The 21,541-nt window shown below is 44.4% G+C and overlaps 1 protein-coding gene across 2 annotated transcripts in view; it reads left to right on the plus strand.

Moving 5' to 3' along the window:
* PRKCH (protein kinase C eta) overlaps positions 1 to 21,541 on the plus strand; it is a 230,842-nt gene that overhangs the window by 200,212 nt on the left and 9,089 nt on the right. For both annotated transcript variants that reach the window (XM_055538260.1, XM_055538261.1), the window contains exons 11-12: positions 6,878 to 7,016; positions 7,678 to 7,866. In XM_055538260.1, the coding sequence (XP_055394235.1) occupies positions 6,878 to 7,016; positions 7,678 to 7,866 (328 nt within the window). The remainder of the gene's footprint in view (positions 1 to 6,877; positions 7,017 to 7,677; positions 7,867 to 21,541) is intronic.

Here is a 21,541-nt window from a genome sequence, read left to right on the forward strand (position 1 = left end):
CGGAAACCTGGCGTGCTGTAGTCCATGGGGTCGCAAAGAGTCGAACACGACTCAGTGACTGAACAACAAAGTGTTTGTGGTCTGAGTGTGAAAATGACCAGGGATGTTATACTCAGGATGCTCTTTGCAAAGCTTCATCCCAAGCCTTTGCCTTTCCATTCCATTCTCTCTCCCCAGGTGAATCCACACCCAACTAATGACTCATCATTTTCTATCCCTGGCCTGGCCTTTCATCTAAGCTCTAGCAGTGTATATTCAGCTGCCCATTAAACATGTCTACTCAGATGTCTAAAAAACACAGTATGTCCAAAGTAAATTCTTTGAGCCAGAACATGCTCATACATTCTTTTTTTACCTTCTACATCTTTCCATTACTAAATCCTATTACTTTCTTCCCCTGGTGGTTCTCCATTTGTCTAATTCTCTTTACATTACTGCCCTACCTGGGTCCAGACCACCATCAATTCTTTTCTGAATACTTTAGTAGCTTCCCCACTGGTCTCTTCATGTTCTGTCTCTTCCCCTCTGACCTGTTTTCCTTGTAGCTGGAGGGGCTTGTTGTAAAATCAGATTAATGCCATCCTTCTCCTGTGTAAGACCTTTCAATGGTGTTTTTTTTTTTCCTTTTTTCCCCTCTTGGACCAAAGACTGAAATCCTCACTGGACCCTGCTGTATGAGGCTCCTGCTCTTTCCTGTCTCCTTTAATCTTCTGAGCCCCTTGCATATTGCCTGGCTAATGGATGGTACCCAGAGATTTGTTGGATGAACAAATGACTGAATGTCTTCTGTTAGATAGCACATAAATGGCATTACTATAACGTGATAAAACCACATTTTAGGCTTTTGCTTTTTCAGTGACATTGTAGAATTCTTTTACCAATTTAATACAATTGGCCCTGCTTCAAAAAACTGTCAAGTTTATATAAACCCAGATATTTAAAACACAAACTAACCCTAAATGGTTTTGTTTTGAGACTAAGATCATAATCCAAATTCACTTTCTTGGCAAATGCCACCCCTTAACTCTTGCCTACATGTCAGCTTTTCTTCCTTAGAAAAGTTATCCTTAGAGTTATCATCATAGTATTTGACAACTAGAAAGAGATTTGCTGTGTGTTCCCCTACTCCTGTACCTTCAAGGATTGTGTGAAATCCAATCAACTCCTCCACACAAAAGTTAAGAACCAAACAAAAAATTTATTTTTCTAGCATTTTGATTATGCATTTAATAATGTGTCACAAAAATGTGACACATTATTTGGCAAATCAGTCTCAGGATATTTGTTGATTTTCAGATGGTTCTTGTTTCAGCTGATGAAGTTCTCTCAGGAAACCGCCTACTAGAATTAGCCAGTGACGCAGTGGTGCTGATGGAAGAGAGGGTGCCTACTGTGGTGGGTTTGGAGCCCGGGACTTAGAGGGGGGTGAGCAGAACTGAATTCAAATCCTGACTTTATCCCTGGATCACTAAATGATGTTGATGTAGACCTTACTTCATAGGGTTGTTTTGAAGGTAAAATAAGAATGTGGATGAAGCACTTAGCATTTAGTGAACATTCAGTGTATGTTACTGCTACTGACACTAATCGTTGTTATTGTTGTTTTGTTATCATCATCATCTAGACACACACACACACACACACCCAAATGAGCAAACAGACAAAAAGCAGTATACTTAAAATAGTATATTGACTGTATATTTTAGAATAACTAATAGCAAAGTTGTACTTTATCTAAAAAATAGTCTTTTAGATTTAGATGTTAAAATATGGATAGATGAGACGATTTCATATTTTGGATTTGCTTCCAGATCGGACAAAAAAGATGGGTCAAGACGGGAGTAGAAGGACAGTTGAAACACGATTGGGCATTGATAGCTGTTTTTGCTGTGTGATCACTACAGGAGTTGTTATGTTATTCACCATACTTTCATATAAGTTTGAAATGTTCCATGATAAAATTTTTTAAGATACATTAAAAATAGCTTCTGAATAGCCTCTTATAGCCTCAATGCATTGTTGTTCAAGGAGCCAGTCTCAACTCACTGCTCTTTATTTCTTTTGGAAGAATAACTGAGTCCAGAGATCTAAGCAATAAGACTCCTGTCATTCTGTTTTATGACTCTCAGAATAGCTTATGGTGGAAACAAAACAAATACAATTTCTGAATTTCCTTTGTTTTCAACCACTTCAGAATCCTCTCTGAAACCACTGTGGGCATTTTAAGTAACCCTTATTACCCCAGCAAGAACAATGTACCTTTCAGACCATCAGGGAGGATAAAATAACTCTTTCTACCCTTCTGTGCTTGCATAACAAAGGTAGAGCTATTAAATACCACTGCTCAATAAGCTAATGAATGATGAGGCCATAATTGTGTATTTGGTGTTTTAGGATCTGAGCCTGTGCCCTGTATGAACTTGTAATCTTCATTGTGGAGCCTTGTTAACTTCGGCTGCTGACTTACATGTTGGCTGGGGAGGCTGAGGAAGTCCAAAGCCAAAAACTGACTTCTCTGCCTATTTCATATTCAATTCAGGAGTCAAAGAGTGACTTTTTTTTTTTTTTTTGCTTTGGGTTTTTGGTTAAGTGAAGATAGCTATTTACCCTTAGAGTAGAAGCTGACAATAGCCACAAATGGCTCATGTTCTCCTCTTTCATATGTGTGTGAGCAAGGGGAAAGGATTATGCTTCGGTCCTCTCTGCTTGCCCCTCCTAAAGTGGTGTCTTTTCCCCAGCTCCACTAAAGCAAAGAATTTGAATTTATTATATTTCGGGGCTCTTTCTTTCACCCCTGGCATCTCTCTCCAAGAGGAAAAGCACTTGGATTTTTGTAGGTTTAATTACTTTGGCACAAGGGTCCCAGTGAAGTTTATGGAACTTCATTCCTTTCCCCCAAAATAAAATAGGCTCTGAATTGGCTGGTGCAACTCACTGTGACCCATCCAAAATGCCTCTGTTTATCTATTTGGTCAGCATCTTGTGCCAGGCGTGCACTGAGGCTAGGGAGCAATAAGGCTCAGCCCCAGCCAACGGGTGAGACAGGTGTATGGACAGAATGCAGTGAAAGTTGTCGGTCATAGAGCTGTGACCTGGGTGCTCTGGGGGCAGAGCTGACTATCCGGGGACATCAGCACAGACCTCACAGTGGAGGTTTGAGACATTTGGGCTGAGGGAAGAACTGAATCCTCAGGTTATCTTATGCTCTTAATCAAACCCCCTTATTATTTCTGGTTGAGAGTTTTATCCTGTTAGGTAGTTCAGTTCAGTTGCTCAGTCGTGTCCGACTCTTTGCCACCCCATGGACTGTAGCACACCAGGCTTCCCTGTCCATCACGAACTCCTGGAGCTTACTCAAACTCATGTCCATTGAGTCAGTGATGACATCCAACCATAGCATCCTCTGTCATCCCCTTCTCCTCCTGCCTTCAATCTTTCCCAGCATCAGGGTCTTAGGTAGTACTTGGTATGAAATCAGCAATAGCATTTCCCTCAAGGCTGGTCCAGTTCTGAAAATGCCTAAAAGGAGACTGCAAAATCAGGACTGAGGTGTAGAACTGGCCTCTCTGCCCTGGGGCATCCTATGACCAGGCCAAGTCACATCCCTAGGGCCGCTCAGTTCCTTGTCCTGAGCAATGGGGCCGTGTCCCAAGACTTCCCTGTGCAGAGGACATTGTGATGGGCAGCATATGAAACTGATGACAAAGCACTTTTCCCTCCCCGAGCAAGTCCTGATACCTGTGACAGTTGCTGAGTAATAAGCAGTCAAACCTCCTAGCTGGGACGTTAGTCACAAGCTCTCTTGAGCAATCTCAGGTCGGCTCTTTAGACCATTGTAAGTTTCTGTTAGCACTTGCTTCTTCTACCCAAGGAGATCCTTTCCAAGCTCTCAGCAGGCACAGTGGCTTCAGGACCCTTTCTGGCAGTGTGAGAGTCAGAGGTCTCTGAGTGTAGGACCACACAGATGTGGGCTGCTGGGCTGGAACATGGTGCTGATAAAGCCAGCCCCGAGGCTCAGATCCCCTAAGGCCTTGATCCCTCCTAGAGCTGCAGATGAGAAGTGGCTGGCGGAGATTAGACATGACAGTGTTTGGACTGATGAGTCCCCAGAGGAGCCAGACAACCAGGCGCTAACAGGGCCTTGAGTCTGAAACCACTTTTAGAAGAACGACTGAGACCATACTCTTGACGGTGGCTGTAACCAGAATCCTTCCTGCCCCCGGACAACACACACACCTGTTCTTCTGGGATCCTGCCTTCATGTGGACTAATAAATCTTGCTCATACTGTCTGTGTGTTGAGAGGGCAGTGGAGGAGGACACGGTTTCCACAGAGCAGAGCCTACTGAAAGCTTGTGTGGGAAGTGGGACTCTGCCCAGGAAAGGGGCAGGAGGCTGACTGGGGGGCCGGGGCTGAGTCTGGTTTAGAGGTGGAGGAGCCTCGCATTGCTGAAGTGGCTGCACAGGCACCTAGCATATCTCCGCCTGTCTCCTGGGAGACGTCTGGAGCATGAGCTCAGAGTGGAGGCAGGCCTGAGAAAGTGCTGCTGCTCTCATCTTGCTTATCCGTGGATTCCTGGAAAATGGGACTTGGTGCTCCTTCCTGGGTGGCTTCCAGTGACCCCTGTCTGCAGGTCCCACGTGGTCCGGCCGCATCAACTCGCAGGGCCCAGTGTGGAAACCGGTCTTGCCAGTTCTGTCATCACCCGCCTCCCCCGAGTGGCAATGTGATCCCGAGCTGGACAGAGACCAGCCTCTCCACTTGGGCCGAGCAGCCCAACAGGCCTTTATTGTCAGAGCAGAGATGGGAAGACATGGGAAAACAGAGCCATGAATGCCCTGACACAGCCCCCTGGGGATGCGAAGGCCCAGAGCAGCAGTCAGTAGCCCCCACTGTGCAGAGGCCCAGTGAGGGGCCACCATCATTCCGCATAGCACAGCCCCAGGAGGCTGCGGCTACTGCAGCTTCCCCCCGGCAGTTGACTGCAGAGCTCCAGGTTAGGGTGGTTGTCTAGCATCCCTGCTGGCTGGGCAGCCTCCTTCACTGCTAAGCCAGTGTCTTTGCCTCTGAGCAATCTTTCCTTCAAGGATCAAAGGATGGAGGTTGTCGCCCTGTAGGCAGGGCTGCTCCCCCGATCCTCCCCCAAGGCTAGACTGAGAGGCCTATGATGGGATGTAGGCGTGTGGGACTCTTTCCCAGCTTGCTGTGGTGCCAGCTTCCCTCTGTTATGATGCCTGGTATGTGTGGCAATGGGAGACGGTGCCAGAAGCCTATGTCAGGGAGGGGGTGTTTAGGAGCACTGCCTTTCATTTGCAGACAGTTTTATTGACATTTGACCCATGTTCCTACCTCCATCCATACCTTTCACCAAGCAGTTCTGCTGCTGGAAACTCACTTCCCTTGATTGGATTCTGCTCCAGGTTAGGGAAGGGAGGGTGAGTGCCTTTGTCCTGCACTCACCTTAATATCTGAGGTTTCTATGTATCTGGGCTATACCCAAACAAACCCTGTTCTCACTCCTGTTTTGCTTTTCCCCGGTCATTAATGTCCTCACTAACCCACTGAATCTAAGGTAGAAACCCAGGAGCCATCAGTTCTGCTGCTGCTTCTCCTCATCCATCTCTAAGTGGTCATCAGGCCTTAATCCTGATCGTGTTTTCACTAAAGCACAGCTGACTGATCCCTACTTGCCATTCCATCCGTCACTGTCCTAGTTCAGGTCTTAACATCTCTTCCCTGGACTCTCTCAGCTTCCCTCTAGCTGATCTTTTCTCATCAGCTGGAAAACTTAGCTTCAGTGGGTCACATTTGCCTAATATCTAAGCATCAGAATTCCTTCATGTGGTATGCAGGGCCCTTCGCAGTATGGACTTAACTCTGCTTTCTAGCCCTGGCATTTTGATGGCCTCAGTGTTTTCATGTCAGTCCTCCTATGCCACATGGGGTTCCTGAGCCCACCTGCATCTCTGCTCTTGCTCTGTGCGCGGGCCCTGTCCACCTGCCCACAGTGACTGTCTCATACCGCTTCCCCACCTAGAAGACTGACTCATGCTGTAAGGCCCAGCTCAATTTCTGCCTCTACTGTGGAACAGACCTCTGCCCTGCCACTAATAGGAATGAATTGTTCCGTCTTGTTTTTCCCTCACAGCACATGGTTCCTACTTCTCTCATGCCACTTGTATTACACAACAGTTGGTTCTGTCTCCCTCCCCCATCACTCTCCTTTCCTCTTTCCCCCAATATATGTGTGTACGTACACACACATATTTATGTATCTACACACACACACACTCATCTATGTGTATATACTTTGAGCAAAGATTTATTGCGTGCACTGTGCTAGGCACAGTGTGACCCAGATGCATCTGATGCCTCCTCCGTGGAGCTGACAGTCCAGTGAATATCTGTCTCCCAAACACACAGTGGGTTCCTTAGGGAGAAGGATCGTCTTGCTCTTGATGCCTATCACAGTGTGTGCCGCGCAGTGGCCACATGCTCCAGGACTTCACCGAGCGAAGGCCAGTGGGCAGAGATAGATGCCACAGAACAGGGTGTAGGGTGGGTAGATGTCTCCTGGATAGGTGGTCAGTGGGAAGCCTGGCAGTCACGTTGTCACTTTTTAATGGGTAGCCTGTGTTTTGATACGTGGTTAGCCCATTCAGATGGAACCATCATCCAGGACCACGAGGCAGATTTTGAGAGTGGATATCTTATATCCGCTCTTATCCAGATAACACAAAGAAGTGTCTCCCCTTTGAAGTGTGGGTACAGAAAGCTCTCCTGGCTGTGTGACCCCCATCTCGTGACCCAGCTCAGCCAGGTAGATGGTTTGGGGCCCAGCTGCCCCACCATATTTGCTGCTCTGTGTTTCTTGCAGAGATCTGAAACTGGACAATGTACTGTTGGACCATGAGGGCCACTGCAAACTGGCAGATTTCGGGATGTGCAAGGAGGGGATCTGCAACGGGGTTACCACGGCCACCTTCTGTGGCACGCCCGACTACATTGCTCCGGAGGTGAGTGTGCTCATTGCTTAAGCAGCTTTGGGAATCCAGGTTCCCCAGCAGCCCCATCGGAAAGGCAAGGCCAAGCAGACGCTGCAGCTTGTGGGCAGTGTTGAAAGCTGACACCTCCAGACTCCTCTCCGGCTCCTTGGGTGAATGATGGCTGAAAATGTCTTCAGTTCCTCCCAGTACAAATTCAAGTCCAAAAGAGTTTTGTAAACTTTGCAGTGGCTTCAGGGTTTGCTCCTGAATGAGGACAAAGTGCACTCTACACCTGTCCCATGTAATTTTCTTCTTTGTCTCTACGCAGAGCTTTGATCCTGGCCCCGTTTGGTAGAAATAACCACAAGCTCTTGAATTGCCCCCATATGAGTGAGTGAGCCCATCTCCTCCTCCTCCACAGATGTAGTCCCACAGCGCTTTCTGGTTTGGATCTGCGTATACTATTACTTTGGCCTAAGTAGACCATAGATGTTTGACCACTGGAATGAGAAGGCCTCTGATTTGACACCAGGAAAATAGACCCCAGTCTAGAGATGGACTAAAACATACATGGAGTGCAGGAAATTCCCTTGCTTTACTTCAGCTTCTAATCCTTCATTTTCTGTAGTCATTAAGGGTGCCTTTGTTCATCAGATGCACAGAGCTCCTCTCACATCACCCCTTTGCACAGATCCTCCAGGAGATGCTCTATGGGCCTGCAGTGGACTGGTGGGCTATGGGCGTGCTGCTCTACGAGATGCTGTGTGGCCACGCGCCCTTCGAGGCAGAGAACGAAGATGACCTCTTTGAGGCCATACTGAACGATGAAGTGGTCTACCCTACATGGCTGCATGAAGATGCCACAGGGATCCTGAAATCTGTAAGTGTGACATACTCAGCCAGCTTTCCAGCTATTGCAAACCAGCTTGCTATGCGTGCTGTTTGGGTTTGAAGTTTGTTTGTTTGTTGATGCTACCTACCAGCTCTAGCTGAAATGTGTGTTTTAATCTATAGAATCAAAGAACCAGAGTTTTCTCAGGCTTTTTTGTCCTCTTATGCAATAGTTATTTTGGAACCAACTGCCCAGGTGACGCTAGTGGTAAAGAATCTACCTGCCCATGCAGGAGACACAAGAGATGTGGGTTTGATCCCTGAGTCAAGAAGATCCCCTGGAGGAGGAAATGGCAACCCAATCCAGTATTCTTGCCAGGAGAATCCCATGGACAGAGGATCCTGGTGGGCTACAGTTGCAAAGAGTCTGACATGACTGAGCAACTGAGCACACGTAATAGCCGTTCATAGTGTTGTTGGCCAGATATCAAGTATTTCTACCATTTGTGGCTTCAGTGTAGGTGAAGTGATGCTCCTGTTTCATCCAGTCGGGACGTATGAGGCTGTTGGGTCATGTAAATGGCACTGCCAGTTGTTTCTGTACTGATTGTGTTTCTGTTGACAACATCCAAGGAGCAGGATGAAGGGGCCTTTCCAGTAGTGCTGGGAGAGAAGAGAGGTTTTTCAGACTTGGGCAAGATCTCATTTCCTTCCATGTTGTCCTTGTACAAGTCAGGTGCCAGGCCCACAATTTAGGTGCAGGGTGGAATATCGTGTAGAAGAGGTCTTTCTTTTGTGCATTTAAGGCAATATGATGGAAGCCTTATTTTCCAGTGTGGAAGAAATGTGGATTTGATGCTTTTATGTTGAAAATAAGAAAGTAACAGGTAATATACACAATGGATAAACCAACAAGATCCTACTGTGTAACACAGGGAACTCTGTTAAATGTTATGTGGCAGCCTGGATGGGAAGGGAGTTTGGGGGAGAATGGATACATCTATATGGACAGCTGAATCCCTTTGCTGTCCACCTAAAACTATCACAACATTGTTAATCAGTTGTGCTCCAATATAAAATAAAAAGCTTTAAAAAGAAATAGATGAAGAAAACCAGAAAAAAATTAAGAAGGAACAACCAACAAGAAAGAGAAATTCTTCCAGGGCTTTGATCAGGGGCCCTGCCATGTGCCAATAACCTTCTGATTCTAGGACCTGTTTAATGTACAGAATGATAACTAACTTTTTAGTATTGTTTATTACCAGGTTATGACATCACCTGTTGTCCTTACAGTCTCATATATCCTGTAGACCCTGAATATACCAGTAAAATATAAAGTTATAAAAAAAAGTTAACATGAATAACGTAATTTGGGTCAATACCCTATTAGGAAATCAGGTTATTATTTCCCAATATATGCACAGGGAGAATAAAGATGAATATTCTTCAAATAGGGGAAAATCAGAATAATCCATTCTCTCTGGGGGATATCTATGGGATAAAAATTACTTTGCTCAAATCATATCACTTCCTGTGATTGGAGACAAAAAAACTAAATTCAGGAAATACTAGCTTTGTTGGTGAGAGACTTCTCTCTCTGGAAATCTCCAGTCATATAATTAGTGTCATTTTAAGGACATGTTGTTTACAGATCACTCTGTCCTGGGGCCGATGGCATAATTGTTCCTGAGAAGTCTCCACTTCTCAGGAAATGATCACAGAAATCCTTCTCAGGCAAATATTGCCCCAATAAATCATAATTTGTAACTTGATTCTCAAGTTCAGGCACCAGTGCTCTCCTGATATGGAAGAAGCTTTAATTGCACATAGAAATAAAAGTGAAGTACTTTGGGATTCTACCAAATGTCTTCTGTCTACCCTGTTTTCATAAGAAAAATTTATTTGTATATTTAGTAGAAAATTTAGACTAAGGAGAATGTGGCTTTTATAATTTCATTAATAAAAAATCAGGGAGAAGGGCTTGTCTTTATAGATTTATGCCTAAAATTTCTCCACCCTTGGAAGGGAAATGTGCTCACCTCAGCTGGTCCCAGCTACCTATGATGACCTAATCTATGATAACACAACAATTTGTGCTGCAGAGTTGGGCTTACTTCTGAGTTATTACTCTCCCAATCCTATGGTCTAGAGTTGGGTCCTTCTGACTCCCAAGGCGTGCTAATCCCCTGTGGCCTGCAGTGACCACCATCACAGTACAAATGGTTTTTCATGATGCACATATTTAGTCCAATTACCATAGCTGATTTAGCTTTTTTACTATTTAAAAGAAAGACCCCAGAGTTATATAATTCAAATGTAAATGATAGTTCATGCCATAAGGAAATATGCATTGTTGGCCTCAGTGTATAAAAGTTATTGTGCTTGGTACCATGAAGGGTAGGAAACAAAAGTCAGTCTGTGCCTCAAGAAACTTTAATGTTCCCTATTTTAGGATTAATAGTCCAGTTCAGTCTTTCTCTGATAAACACTTATCCAGGTCTGGGAGAAATCTTTAGAGGCCATATCAGCATTTGAGTTGACCATCACCCACATCTGCTCCTCTTAATTTTTTTTAGAAGTCCTCAACCTCTTTTTAGCATTTAGAATCCTCTTAAGAGAATTCTTCCCTACTAAATCTGAGACACAGGTTTCACCCCTTTTAACCCAATCCCTATAAAAACTAGAGTAGCTACTAAGCAAGGTTAAGATTCACATGGAACTATTAAGATGATTTATATTTAACCAGATAGATCCAATTACTTTTTTTTAAGTTTTATTAGTGTATAGTTGATTTATAATGTTGTGTTTCAAGTGTACAGCAAAGTGAATCTATTATATATATGTTCATTATTTTTCAGATCCTTTTCCCATATAGGTTATTAGAGAGTATTGAGTAGAGCTCCCTGTGCTATACAGTAGGTCCTTGTTGTTTATTTTATATATGTAATGTGTGTATGTTAATCCCTGATTTATCCCTCCCTCAATTACTTTATATCTTTGATATATATAGAAACATTGCTGGTAAAGGCAATGGCACCCCACTCCAGTACTCTTGCCTGGAAAATCCCATGGACGGAGGAGCTTGATGGGCTGCAGTCCATGGGGTTGCTGGGAGTCGGACACGACCGAGCGACTTCAATTTCACTTTTCACTTTCATGCATTGAAGAAGGAAATGGCAACCCACTCCAGTGTTCTTGCCTGGAGAATCCCAGGGACGGGGGAGCCTGGTGGGCTGCCATCTATGGGGTCGCACAGAGTTGGACACGACTGAAGCGACTTAGCAGCAGCAGCAGTTATCTAGTTACCTAGTAACTAGTTATCTAGTTATATGTTATCTAGGAGCATCCTGCCTCCACAATCTTTGTTCTGGGAGAAAACAGCCTCTGGTGCCTCACAAGAATTTGCTCTTCAGTGGGGACTGAGTTGTTCCCTCTCCCTGCAGACTCCCTTCTGGGAAGCTGTGAACCTCTTCGCTTCCCTTTATTTTGGGCCCTTTCTAATGCCAGCAGCTCAGTGGATGATGCTGTGTCACTGGCTGAGCACTGACTTTCTTAAGTGACTCTCTGTGTTCTCTGTTAAGTGGCTCTCTCTGTTCTCTGTTGGGCATCTTCCTGTACGAAGAAGCTCGGGTTTCAGTCCATGGCAGGCTTATCTCCCAGCTGTGTTACACTCTGGCTGAGTGACCTTGGCAAGCTAACACACCTCTCTGAATCTATGTCCTTGTTCAAAAGATCTGTAAATTGAAGTAATAAAATCCATGTCACAGGGTTCCTCCCCAGATTCAGTGAATTGGTATATGTAAGCCACGCAGGGACATGGTAAGCATTCTGTTTCTTCCTCCCTCAAGGAGTGTACCTTAAGAGCAATTTTCTGAAAAACACTAGAAAAGATGTCAGAGAAAATTACTAAAACATATTAACCGAGAGGATTTCGGAGACAGCTTTGTACATTTCAGCCCTCAGGCCTAAAAATAAAAGGCTTAAATGCTGTAGCTGAGGAAATTCAGCTGTTCTTGGCAGAGGGCTGAGATATTTAAACAGAAGTGTGATCAAAGAAAAGGAAGAAAACAGTGAAGAGCTCTCAAGACGTGGGGAGAAGCACCCAGGAGGGAAGAAGTGTCAGCGCCTGGTGGTGAGGAGCCGGCCTGCAGAGCAGAGCTGTCCGAGGGCAGATGTCGGCTCTTTCACCTGCTGGCTGTGGGAACTTGGGCACACAGTGTGATTTTGCCATGCCTCGGTTTTCCTCATCTGTACTCTTGGGATCAGAGATGACGCGAGTGGATACTTGGAACAGTGCTGAGCACAGACTGGATGCTCAGGAAGCAGATGCCAATGTCATCAGTGAGAGCAGGGTGCATTTTTAGGCTCTTTGCCCTTTTCTCTGAAAAAGTATGATTCTACTTATTGTATTAGGAAGAGGGTTTAAGGTAGCAAGTCATACCTCACAAACCATTCAAACTGCTTTCTGGTTCTAATTGCAACTTGATTTAATTAGACCAATATAGTGGGGTTTTTTTGTTTTTTGTTTTTCCTAGAAGAAACCTAAAAGATTATCCATTCCAATTCCCTCATTTAATAGATGAGGAAACTTGGGGTCCAGAGAAATTGTGACTCACCAAAGGCCATTCAGCACATTACTTAAAACAACCAAACAAATCAGAACCCTTGTGTAGCTCTCACGGGAATGTAAAATTGTGCGGGCACTGTGGAAAGTGGTATGGCAGGCAGTTTCTCAGAAAATCAAACTTAGACGTACCATATAACCTAGCAATTCCATTTCTGGGTGTATATCCCAAAGAACTGAAAGCAAGGGCTTGAACATATTTGTATATCAGTGTTCACATCATTATTCACAAAATCTAAAAGGTAGAATCGCGCTCATTTCACATGCTAGCAAGATTATTCTCAAAATCCTTCAAGCTGGGCTTCAATAGTACATGAACCAAGAAATTCCAGTTGTACAAGCTGGGTTTAGAAAAGGCAGAGGAACCAGAGATCAAATTGCCAACATCCACTGCTGGATCATAGAAAAAGCATGGGAATTCCAAAAAAATTACTTCTGCCTCATTGACTAGGCTAAAGTCTTTGATTGTGTGGATCACAACAAACCAGAAAACTCTTAAAAGAGATAGGAACACCAGACCACCTTACCTGCCTCCTGAGAAATCTGTATGTAGGTCAAGAAATAACAGAATTGGACATGAAACAACAGACTGGTTCAAAATTGAGAAAGGAGTACGCCAAGGCTGTATATTGTCACCCTGCTTATTTAACATATATGCAGAGTACATCACGTGAAATGCTGGGCTGGATGAAACACAAGCTGGAATCAAGATTGCCGGGAGAAATATCATTAACCTCAAATACGCAGATGACACCACCCTTATGGCAGAAAGTGAAGAGGATCTAAAGAGCCTTTGATGAAAATGAAAGAGGAGAGTGAAAAGGCTGGCTTAAAACTAAGACAGAGATCATGGCATCTGGTCCCATGACTTCATGGCAAACAGATGGGGAGAAAGTGGAAATAGTTACAGATTTTATTTTCTTGGGCTCTAAAATTACTGTAAGATGGTGATTGAAACCATGAAATTAAAAGATGCTTGCTCCTTGGAAGAAAAACTATGACAAACCTAGGCAACATAGTAAAAAGCAGAGACATCAGTTTACTGACAAAGATCCATATAGTCAAAGCTATGGTTTTTCCAGTAGTCATGTATGGATGTGAGAGTTGGACTATAAAAAGGCTGTGTCAAAGAATTGATGCTTTTGAACTGTGGTGTTGGAGAAGACTCTTGAGAGTCCATTGGATAGCAAGGAGATCAAACCAGTCAATCCTAAAGGAAATCAACCCTGAATATTCATTGGAAGGACTGATGCTGAAGCTGAAGCTCCAATACTTGGGCCACCTGATGCAAAGTGCCAACTCACTGAACAAGACCTAATGCTGGGAAAGATTGAGGGCAAGAGGAGAAGAGGGCGAGAGAGGATGAGATGGTTGGAGGGTATCACTGACTCAATGGACATGAGTTTGAGCAAATTCTAGGAGATGGTGAAGGACAGGGAAGCCTGGTGTGCTGTGTCCATGGGGTCACAAAGAGTTGGACATGACTGAGCAACTGAACAATAGCAAAAAGTGGAAGCAACCCAAGTGTCCATCAACGGGTGAATGGATAAACAAAATATGTTACATGCATACAATGGATTAGTCACCCTTAGCAAGGAAGGAAATTTTGACGCTTGTTACAACATGGATGAACTTTGAATGCATTATGTTAAATGAAATGAACCAAATACAAAGGGACCTCCACTTACATGAGAACCCTAGAGTAGCCAAATTCATAGAGACAAGAGCAAAATGGTGGTTGCCAGGGGCTGGCAGAGGGGTTGGTAGGGAGTTAGAGTTTAAGAGATGAGAAATTTCAGCTTGGGAAAATGAAAAAAGTGCTATAGATGGATGGTGGTGATGGTTGTACAACAATGTGAATATACTTAATCCCACTCAACTGTGCACTTAAAAATGGCCAAGAAGGTAAATATTGTGTTCTATATATTATACCACTTGAGGGGGAAATACCCTGGGATCAGAATCCAGTTTTTTCTGACTCCCAGTCCAGGGTTCTGAGCTAGCCTATACCTGGCCACTCCCCATTTTTATTCTCCTTTTCATTAATAAGCATCCTTTGCCTTTAGAGCCCCACATGTTTAGCACCCAAATAACTCCCTGATATGATTCTTTCCAACTGTCCTAGAAACATGAGCCACTGGAGGAAACTTCCAGGGTGCCATGTACTTAATACTCACAGAGCATGAATCCGTCAACCATCTAACTTTCCATAAAGTAAGATATAACGTTTATGATAAGAATGTGAGTGTTATTTAAAGACTGTGCATTTGAGTCTTTCTCTATTGACCTGAGATGAGCCTATGACCATAGGAGAAACTGATACATGAGGGAATTAGGACCCCTGTCTCATTCCACCTGGCAAATACTTGTCAGATGCCTTCCCTTGGCTTGGCCTTGTGCGAAGTGCCGGGAAGCAAAGCTGAAAAGACACAGCATCTTCTGTTGCTCACAGCCTCATAGGAATGAGAACATGTAAGTGGATACTTAGCTCGCTGCCAAGGAGGAATGATCAAAGCTCTCTCTGGGGTCAAGGACAGGGAAGTGACATAAGGACAAGGCAGAGGAAGCAGCGTCTCAGCTGGGCGTTGAGAAACAAACAAAGGTTCAGCAGGGTAGATGGGGCAGGGCGGGTGGTAGGGGAAGGGTATTCTAGACAGAGGAGCTAACTTGTGCAAGTACTCAGAGGGGAGCGGAGCATGTGTGTTCAAAGGAGTGCAGTCACCAGTTCTACCATTGGTGCGTTAGGTGAGGGTGAGGGCTGGGAAAGATGAGTTTAGGACATGGGACCTCTGAGGGGTGCAGGAGACATTCGGAAAGTGGTCTGTTCCTTGCAGTTGGCCCCGTGGGCCTGGAGCTCAGGAGAGAGGTGGCAGGGGAGCAGACGTGGACTGGGGGACAGGGTGAAGAGTAAAAGGAGGGGGCCCGGGGACACCAGTGTTGAAGGGGTGACAGTGGAAGAGGATCCGGTGAGGAGGTTGAGAAAGAATGGCTGCGGGTTGTGTAAACATCTCCCTCTGAAGCCTGTCTGCTAGTTTGACTTGTGAAATAGGCCAGTGCTTTTGCAGTGTGCTTTCCTCAGACTCTGAGGCTCACAGTGACTTCCGAGTAGTGCTAGCTAGGTTCAGTGCTAGTCCTTGGCCAGAAAACCGACGGCTTGGGAAATGCATCTGTTAGGAGCTAGGTAGGTTGAGACATTTTTAAGGACTCTGAATGAACTTTCATTTTGTTTTGCAATTCCAGATCAAGGTAAGATACCCTGCTTCCTTTAAAAATATGGACTTCAGGCCTTTTCCAAGGATTTTGTAACCATCTGTGATTCTGGGGGGCTTACTGACTTCAAAAGTTCCTAATGTTATGAACCTTTTCATGCTTAGGGAAATAAGTTATATGTGGAATCTAAAAAATACAACAGACTAGCGAATATAACAAAAAAGCAGCAGACTCACAGACATAGAGAACAAACTAGTGGTTACCAGCGGGAGAGGGAAGAGGGGAGGTGGTGAGACAAGGGGAGGGGATTAAGAGGTTCAAGCTACAGTGTATAAAATACATATAAGCTACAAGAATATATTGTACAACCACAGGGAATATAGCCAATATTTTATAATAACTATAAATGGAATAGAATCTATAAACATTTTAATCACTGTGATGTACACCTGAAACTAATAGTTAGTTCAGTTGCTCAGTCGTGTCCGACTCTTTGCGACCCCATGAATCGCAGCACGCCAGGCCTCCCTGTCCATCACCAACTCCCGGAGTTCACTCAGACTCACGTCCATTGAGTCAGTGATGCCATCCAGCCATCTCATCCTCTGTCGTCCCCTTCTCCTCCTGCCCCCAATCTCTCCCAGCATCAGAGTCTTTCCAATGAGTCAACTCTTCACATCAGGTGGCCAAAGTACTGGAGTTTCAGCTTCAGCATCATTCCTTCCAAAGAAATCCCAGGGCTGATCTCCTTCAGAATGGATTGGTTGAATCGCCTTACAGTCCAAGGGACTTTCAAGAGTCTTCTCCAACACCACAGTTCAAAAGCATCAATTCTTCGGCGCTCAGCCTTCTTCACAGTCCAACTCTCACATACATACATGACCACTGGAAAAACCATAGCCTTGACTAGATGGACCTTTGTTGGCAAAGTAATGTCTCTGCTTTTGAATATGCTGTCTAGGTTGGTCATAAGTTTCTTTCCAAGGAGTAAGTGTCTTTTAATTTCATGGCTGCAGTCACCATCTGCAGTGATTTTGGAGCCCAAAAAATAAAGTCTGACACTGTTTCCACTGTTTCCCCATCTATTTCCCATGAAGTGATGGGACCAGATGCCATGATTTTCGTTTTCTGAATGTTGAGCTTTAAGCCAACTTTTTCACTCTCCACTTTCACGTTCATCAAGAGGCTTTTTAGTTCCTCTTCACTTTCTGCCATAAGTGTGGTGTCATCTGCATATCTGAGGTTATTGATATTTCTTCCTGCAATCTTGATTCCAGAAACTAATATAACATTGTAAATCAAGTATATTAAAAAAAAAAAAGAGTTCCTAATGTTGACTCCACTGGGTGTCATAATCCCCAAACTGTCAGGAAGTCATGCATGCTCTTCTGGATTGTAATCATTTGTCATGGAGCTTGGTGACCATTAGAAACTTAAACACAGAATTTCAGAGATGGAGGATGTATTAAAAACAGTTTGTCTAAATCGCTGATTGGCAGGGGAAGCAACCTCACATAATAGAATGGAAAGAACACACACTAGTCTGAGGGTCGCAAGACCTCTACTTGCCACTGCTGCTGCTAAATCGCTTCAGTCGTGTCCGACTCTGTGCGACCCCATGGACTGCATCCCACCAGGCTCCTCCGTCTTGCCTGGGATTTTCCAGGCAAGAGTACTGGAGTGGGGTGCCATCACCTTCTTCGACTTGCCACTGCTACCCAGTCTTTATTCCTTTATGCAGTGATGATAACACCTCTGGTACCCACTTCAAATGGGGTAGCACCATGAAAGCATTTTCAAAGTGGTAGGCACAATGCAGAAGTTATTAGTATTGTTAAATTATGAGTAGTAATTTCACAGCACGCCGAGAGCTGTCATTCTCTTCATCCTCTCTTTGAACATCCACCAACATCATCAAGATTATTAAGTGCTTAATTGTACATGGGGTTGTGTTAGCTTTTTATTTTGGAGAGAGCTGTATTTCTGTTTTCCCAGGAGCCTTTTTTTTTTTAATTAAAATTTTGTTCTTATGCTTTTTTTAAATTGAAGTATAGTTGAGTTACAATGCTGTGTTAGTTTTAGGTGTACAGCAAAATGACTCATATATATGTATATGTATATAATATATATATTATTTTCCATATTCTTTTGTTATAGGTTATTACAAGATATTGAATATAGTTCCCTGTGCTATACAGTAGGTCCTTGTTATTTATCCACTTTATATAGTGTGTATCTGTTAATCCCAAACTCCTAATTTACCTCTCCCACTCCCAAGTTGAGTACCTGAGGGCACCCCAAAGAGGGATTTTTAACAGATAACACATGGAGAAGGAGAGAGTGCCCACTGGTGAGCCGTGCCCATGCTGCTCCTCTTATCTCTGTGTGTGACCCTTTCCTGCTGGGTCTGCCCTTCCCCACGGGAGAGGCAGGAAGGGCCAGGATCCCTGAGCCAGCCCTTCACATCCGCTCTCACCACTGTCTCAGTGTGGTGGGTCATCCCTACTTGGCTTCCTGAGATTTCCCGACAGTCTTGCCTTTGGATCATAAGGTCAGCAGCATTCCTGGAATTGGCGTCTTCTGGATATTTTCCTGCCCTTTTTTTTTTTTTTTTTCCTTCAGAAGGAAATGCTTTCTAAATGCCGCCTTACTTTAAAATAGAAGGTATTATTATTATCCCATGTCTGTAGAAACTGTGTGGACACGCATTTATGTAACACCGTAGAGTCATAGATGTTCATGACTCGGAGGCTTTGTATGGTGTAATAATGTCAGTGAGTCCCCTGAATTCAGGGTGAGGGGTGTTCTTGTCTGTCGTTCACGGTGAGGCAGGGGCTGAACAGGGTGGGCACTGACATCTCACCCAGCGTAACCCCTAACCCCGTCTTCCTTTCCTTCCCTCACTCCGCCATTCGTCATCTTTACCCCCACCACAGGATTGAATAGCCTCACACCAAAAACTCAAGAGTCTCCCCAGAGTTCTCATAAACATGGAGAGAGGGCTGAGAACGTGCTGGTGAGAACACTCCCCGTGGAGCACAGAGTCAGTGGGAGAGGGGAAGTGGAGTACAGAGTTTTTGGCCCAATTTTCTACTTGAAAAAAAAAAAAAAAAATCCAAAGTCATTAAGCAGTAATCCTGACAACTAAAAATAACCACAGTATCCACTCCAATAGAGAAGACTATTTTTCTCACTTGCTCTTCTGTCTCTCCTGTCTCATCTTCTCTGTGAAGGTTTATGTTAAATGCATGTTCCAGAAGCAAAATCCTACCCCTGCTCTCAAAGAACAGGTTATATAAAAACTGGCAACATCCACAGAAGGTAGCAGAGGAAAGATAAATAAAGATAGGCACTCTTGTGTGAAAAACAGATGTAGACTTTCTAGATTGCTGACCTTAAAGATGATTTTTTTTTTTAACTTGGTTTCGGTATAAAGACATTTTCTGTTGGCCACCATGTCACTGAGTTTCCTAAACTGGCATTCAGTTATTCCAAAATGCTAATAATCATGACACAGAAGAAAATGTGTGGTTTGCTTAGAGCTTGCACTGCACCTTGGCTTCATCAGCTCCAGAGAGGCTTGGCGGGGGCGGTCCTCCTGAGTCCCCAGAGCTTAGGAGGTGAAGGCCTCCGTGAGGTGAGCGTTCCTTTGCGCTCCATCACCTCCGGTGAGCGATCACAAGGCGCCAGTGCTGACTCAGGTGAGTCAACGCCCTTTTCTCCTGCTCACACAGGTGGCCAGGTTAAATAAGTGCTGAAAGGAGTTTGGTGCGTTCTCCTGAGTCACCTTTGTCAGTTCAGGAAGCACTGTAAACTTGGCCTCAGAAGGAGATTATAGCGTGCTCTTGCTTCTGAGCTTTACAGAAATTAAAGTGTACGTTTGTGTGTGGGCTTATCTGTCATCACACCTATCAGATTTCATTCCTCTGTGCATTGTCTGCAGGAGTCTTGCTCACCTCTGTGTACAGAGAGGGAACCACAAGTAATCGGGGATCCTCTTTTAGTGCTGAGTGTGTCCCACACCTGTCACCAGGCAGTTAACCGGAGTGGCATTGAGCATGTTCTTCAGCATTTCCTGCTCCCCTCCTGGCAGAGGTTGGAATGCTTGAGGCAGTAGCCAAAAGTGGTCAGCCAGGGGGAGGCCGAGGAAGCAGAGGGAAGCCTAGGACCAGAGTCTTGCAGAGGATCCAGCTGTCCATCATTACAGCCAATTTTTCAAATACTGTTGCGGGGAGAATCCAAAAGTCAGTTACCGAAAGATCCTTTAAAAAGAGGATGGTTAACATGCAGCCTGGCAGTGCTTGCCCGTGGCCAGGACTGGAGTTCCCATAGGAGGAAATGGAGCTTTGGGCTTCTTACTGAAACTGACACTATAGAAACAGGTCATGTACTCACAGACAGACCAGGCTGGTATAGGCAGAAGACAGAAAAATGCTGATCGTCCTAAAGACTACATTTTTGGCATGTTATTAAAGTTACTGTTCTCAACTTCCTTCCCCCATTTTAGATTGTTAGGACCTCTGTTCTTAGAAAACTTAAATTTTATCTGTGGCTAGCAGTATGAAGGATTTTTTTAAAATGAAGTATTAATATCACATGACTCTTTAATCTTCATATCTCAAACAGGATAAAAATATCAGGTTTTATAAAATGAGCATAGAAATCTTTTCTATGTAGAGATTTGCTAACTGATGTCTGTGGGTCCCAAGAGATTGAGTTGGAAAAAGTCTAATGAACAGTAGCACACTTTGTTTTCTTTGTCACTTCCAGTTATCACACAGCGTTCCTTTTTAGCAGGTGATGGTTAGGTTTGGTTTGGACACCCAAGACAAACTGGGTTTCATCAAGGGGAAATGAAGACATTGTGTAGTATGCCTCTGGAGGGTCCTTTTTCAACACTTGCTCCCTGTCTATAGCTGTGTTTTGAGGATCATAGCTGTCAGGAGAGCTTCCCTTTAACATTTGAGAGTTACTGGAGAGCGGTTAAACCCTCCCCATCATTCAGAGCTGCTTGGGACTGGTTTGCCAGGAATAAAACCATCTTGGCCAACAACACTGGCATTGGCACAAGTGCCTGACCTTGGGCTTCCTTCTCTGAGACTTGCTTCTGACCTTTATCTCTTTTTTTAACCAACACTGTAACATAACTGTAGTGAAGCTACTAAGATAGCTTGGGTTTCAGGGGAAGCTATAATGAGTGTAAAACATCAGCAAGGCAAAGTGTTAAGAGCATTGATAAAGAATTAACTATATGCCCATGAACAGCCTGCTGGATTCCAACCATAGGCAGGATGAAAAATATAATCAACAAACCTGCTTACATGGAGCCTGGTGGGCTGCGGTCTCTGGGGTCGCACAGAGTCGGACATGACTGAAGCGACTTAGCAGCAGCAGCAGCAGCAGCAGTGTGTATATGTCAGTCCCAATCTCCCAATTAATCCCTCTCTCCTTGCTCCCCCCAGTAACCTTAAGTTTGTTTTCTGCATTTGTGACTCTGTTTCTTTGTAAAAAGGTTCATTTGTCCCATTTTTTTAGATTCCACATATAAGCAATATGCTGTTTGTCTGACTTCACTCAGTATGACCATCTCTAGGTCCATCCATGTTGCCGTAAATGGCCATTATTTCATTGTTTTTGTGGCTGGAGAATCCCAGGGACGGGGGAGACTGGTGGGCTGCCATCTCTGGGGTCACACAGAGTCGGACACGACTGAAGTGACGCAGCAGCAGCAGTACCCCATTGTATATATGTGCCATATCTTCTTTATCCATTCCTCTGTTGGTGAACATTAAGGTTGCTTCCATGTCCTGGCTATTGTAAACAGGGCTGCAGTGAACATTGGGGTGCAGGTATCTTCTCAAATTAGGGTTTTCTCCAGATATATACCCAG

This window comes from Bubalus kerabau, chromosome 10, assembly GCF_029407905.1.
Source record: "Bubalus kerabau isolate K-KA32 ecotype Philippines breed swamp buffalo chromosome 10, PCC_UOA_SB_1v2, whole genome shotgun sequence".
Classification (NCBI taxonomy): domain Eukaryota; kingdom Metazoa; phylum Chordata; class Mammalia; order Artiodactyla; family Bovidae; genus Bubalus; species Bubalus kerabau.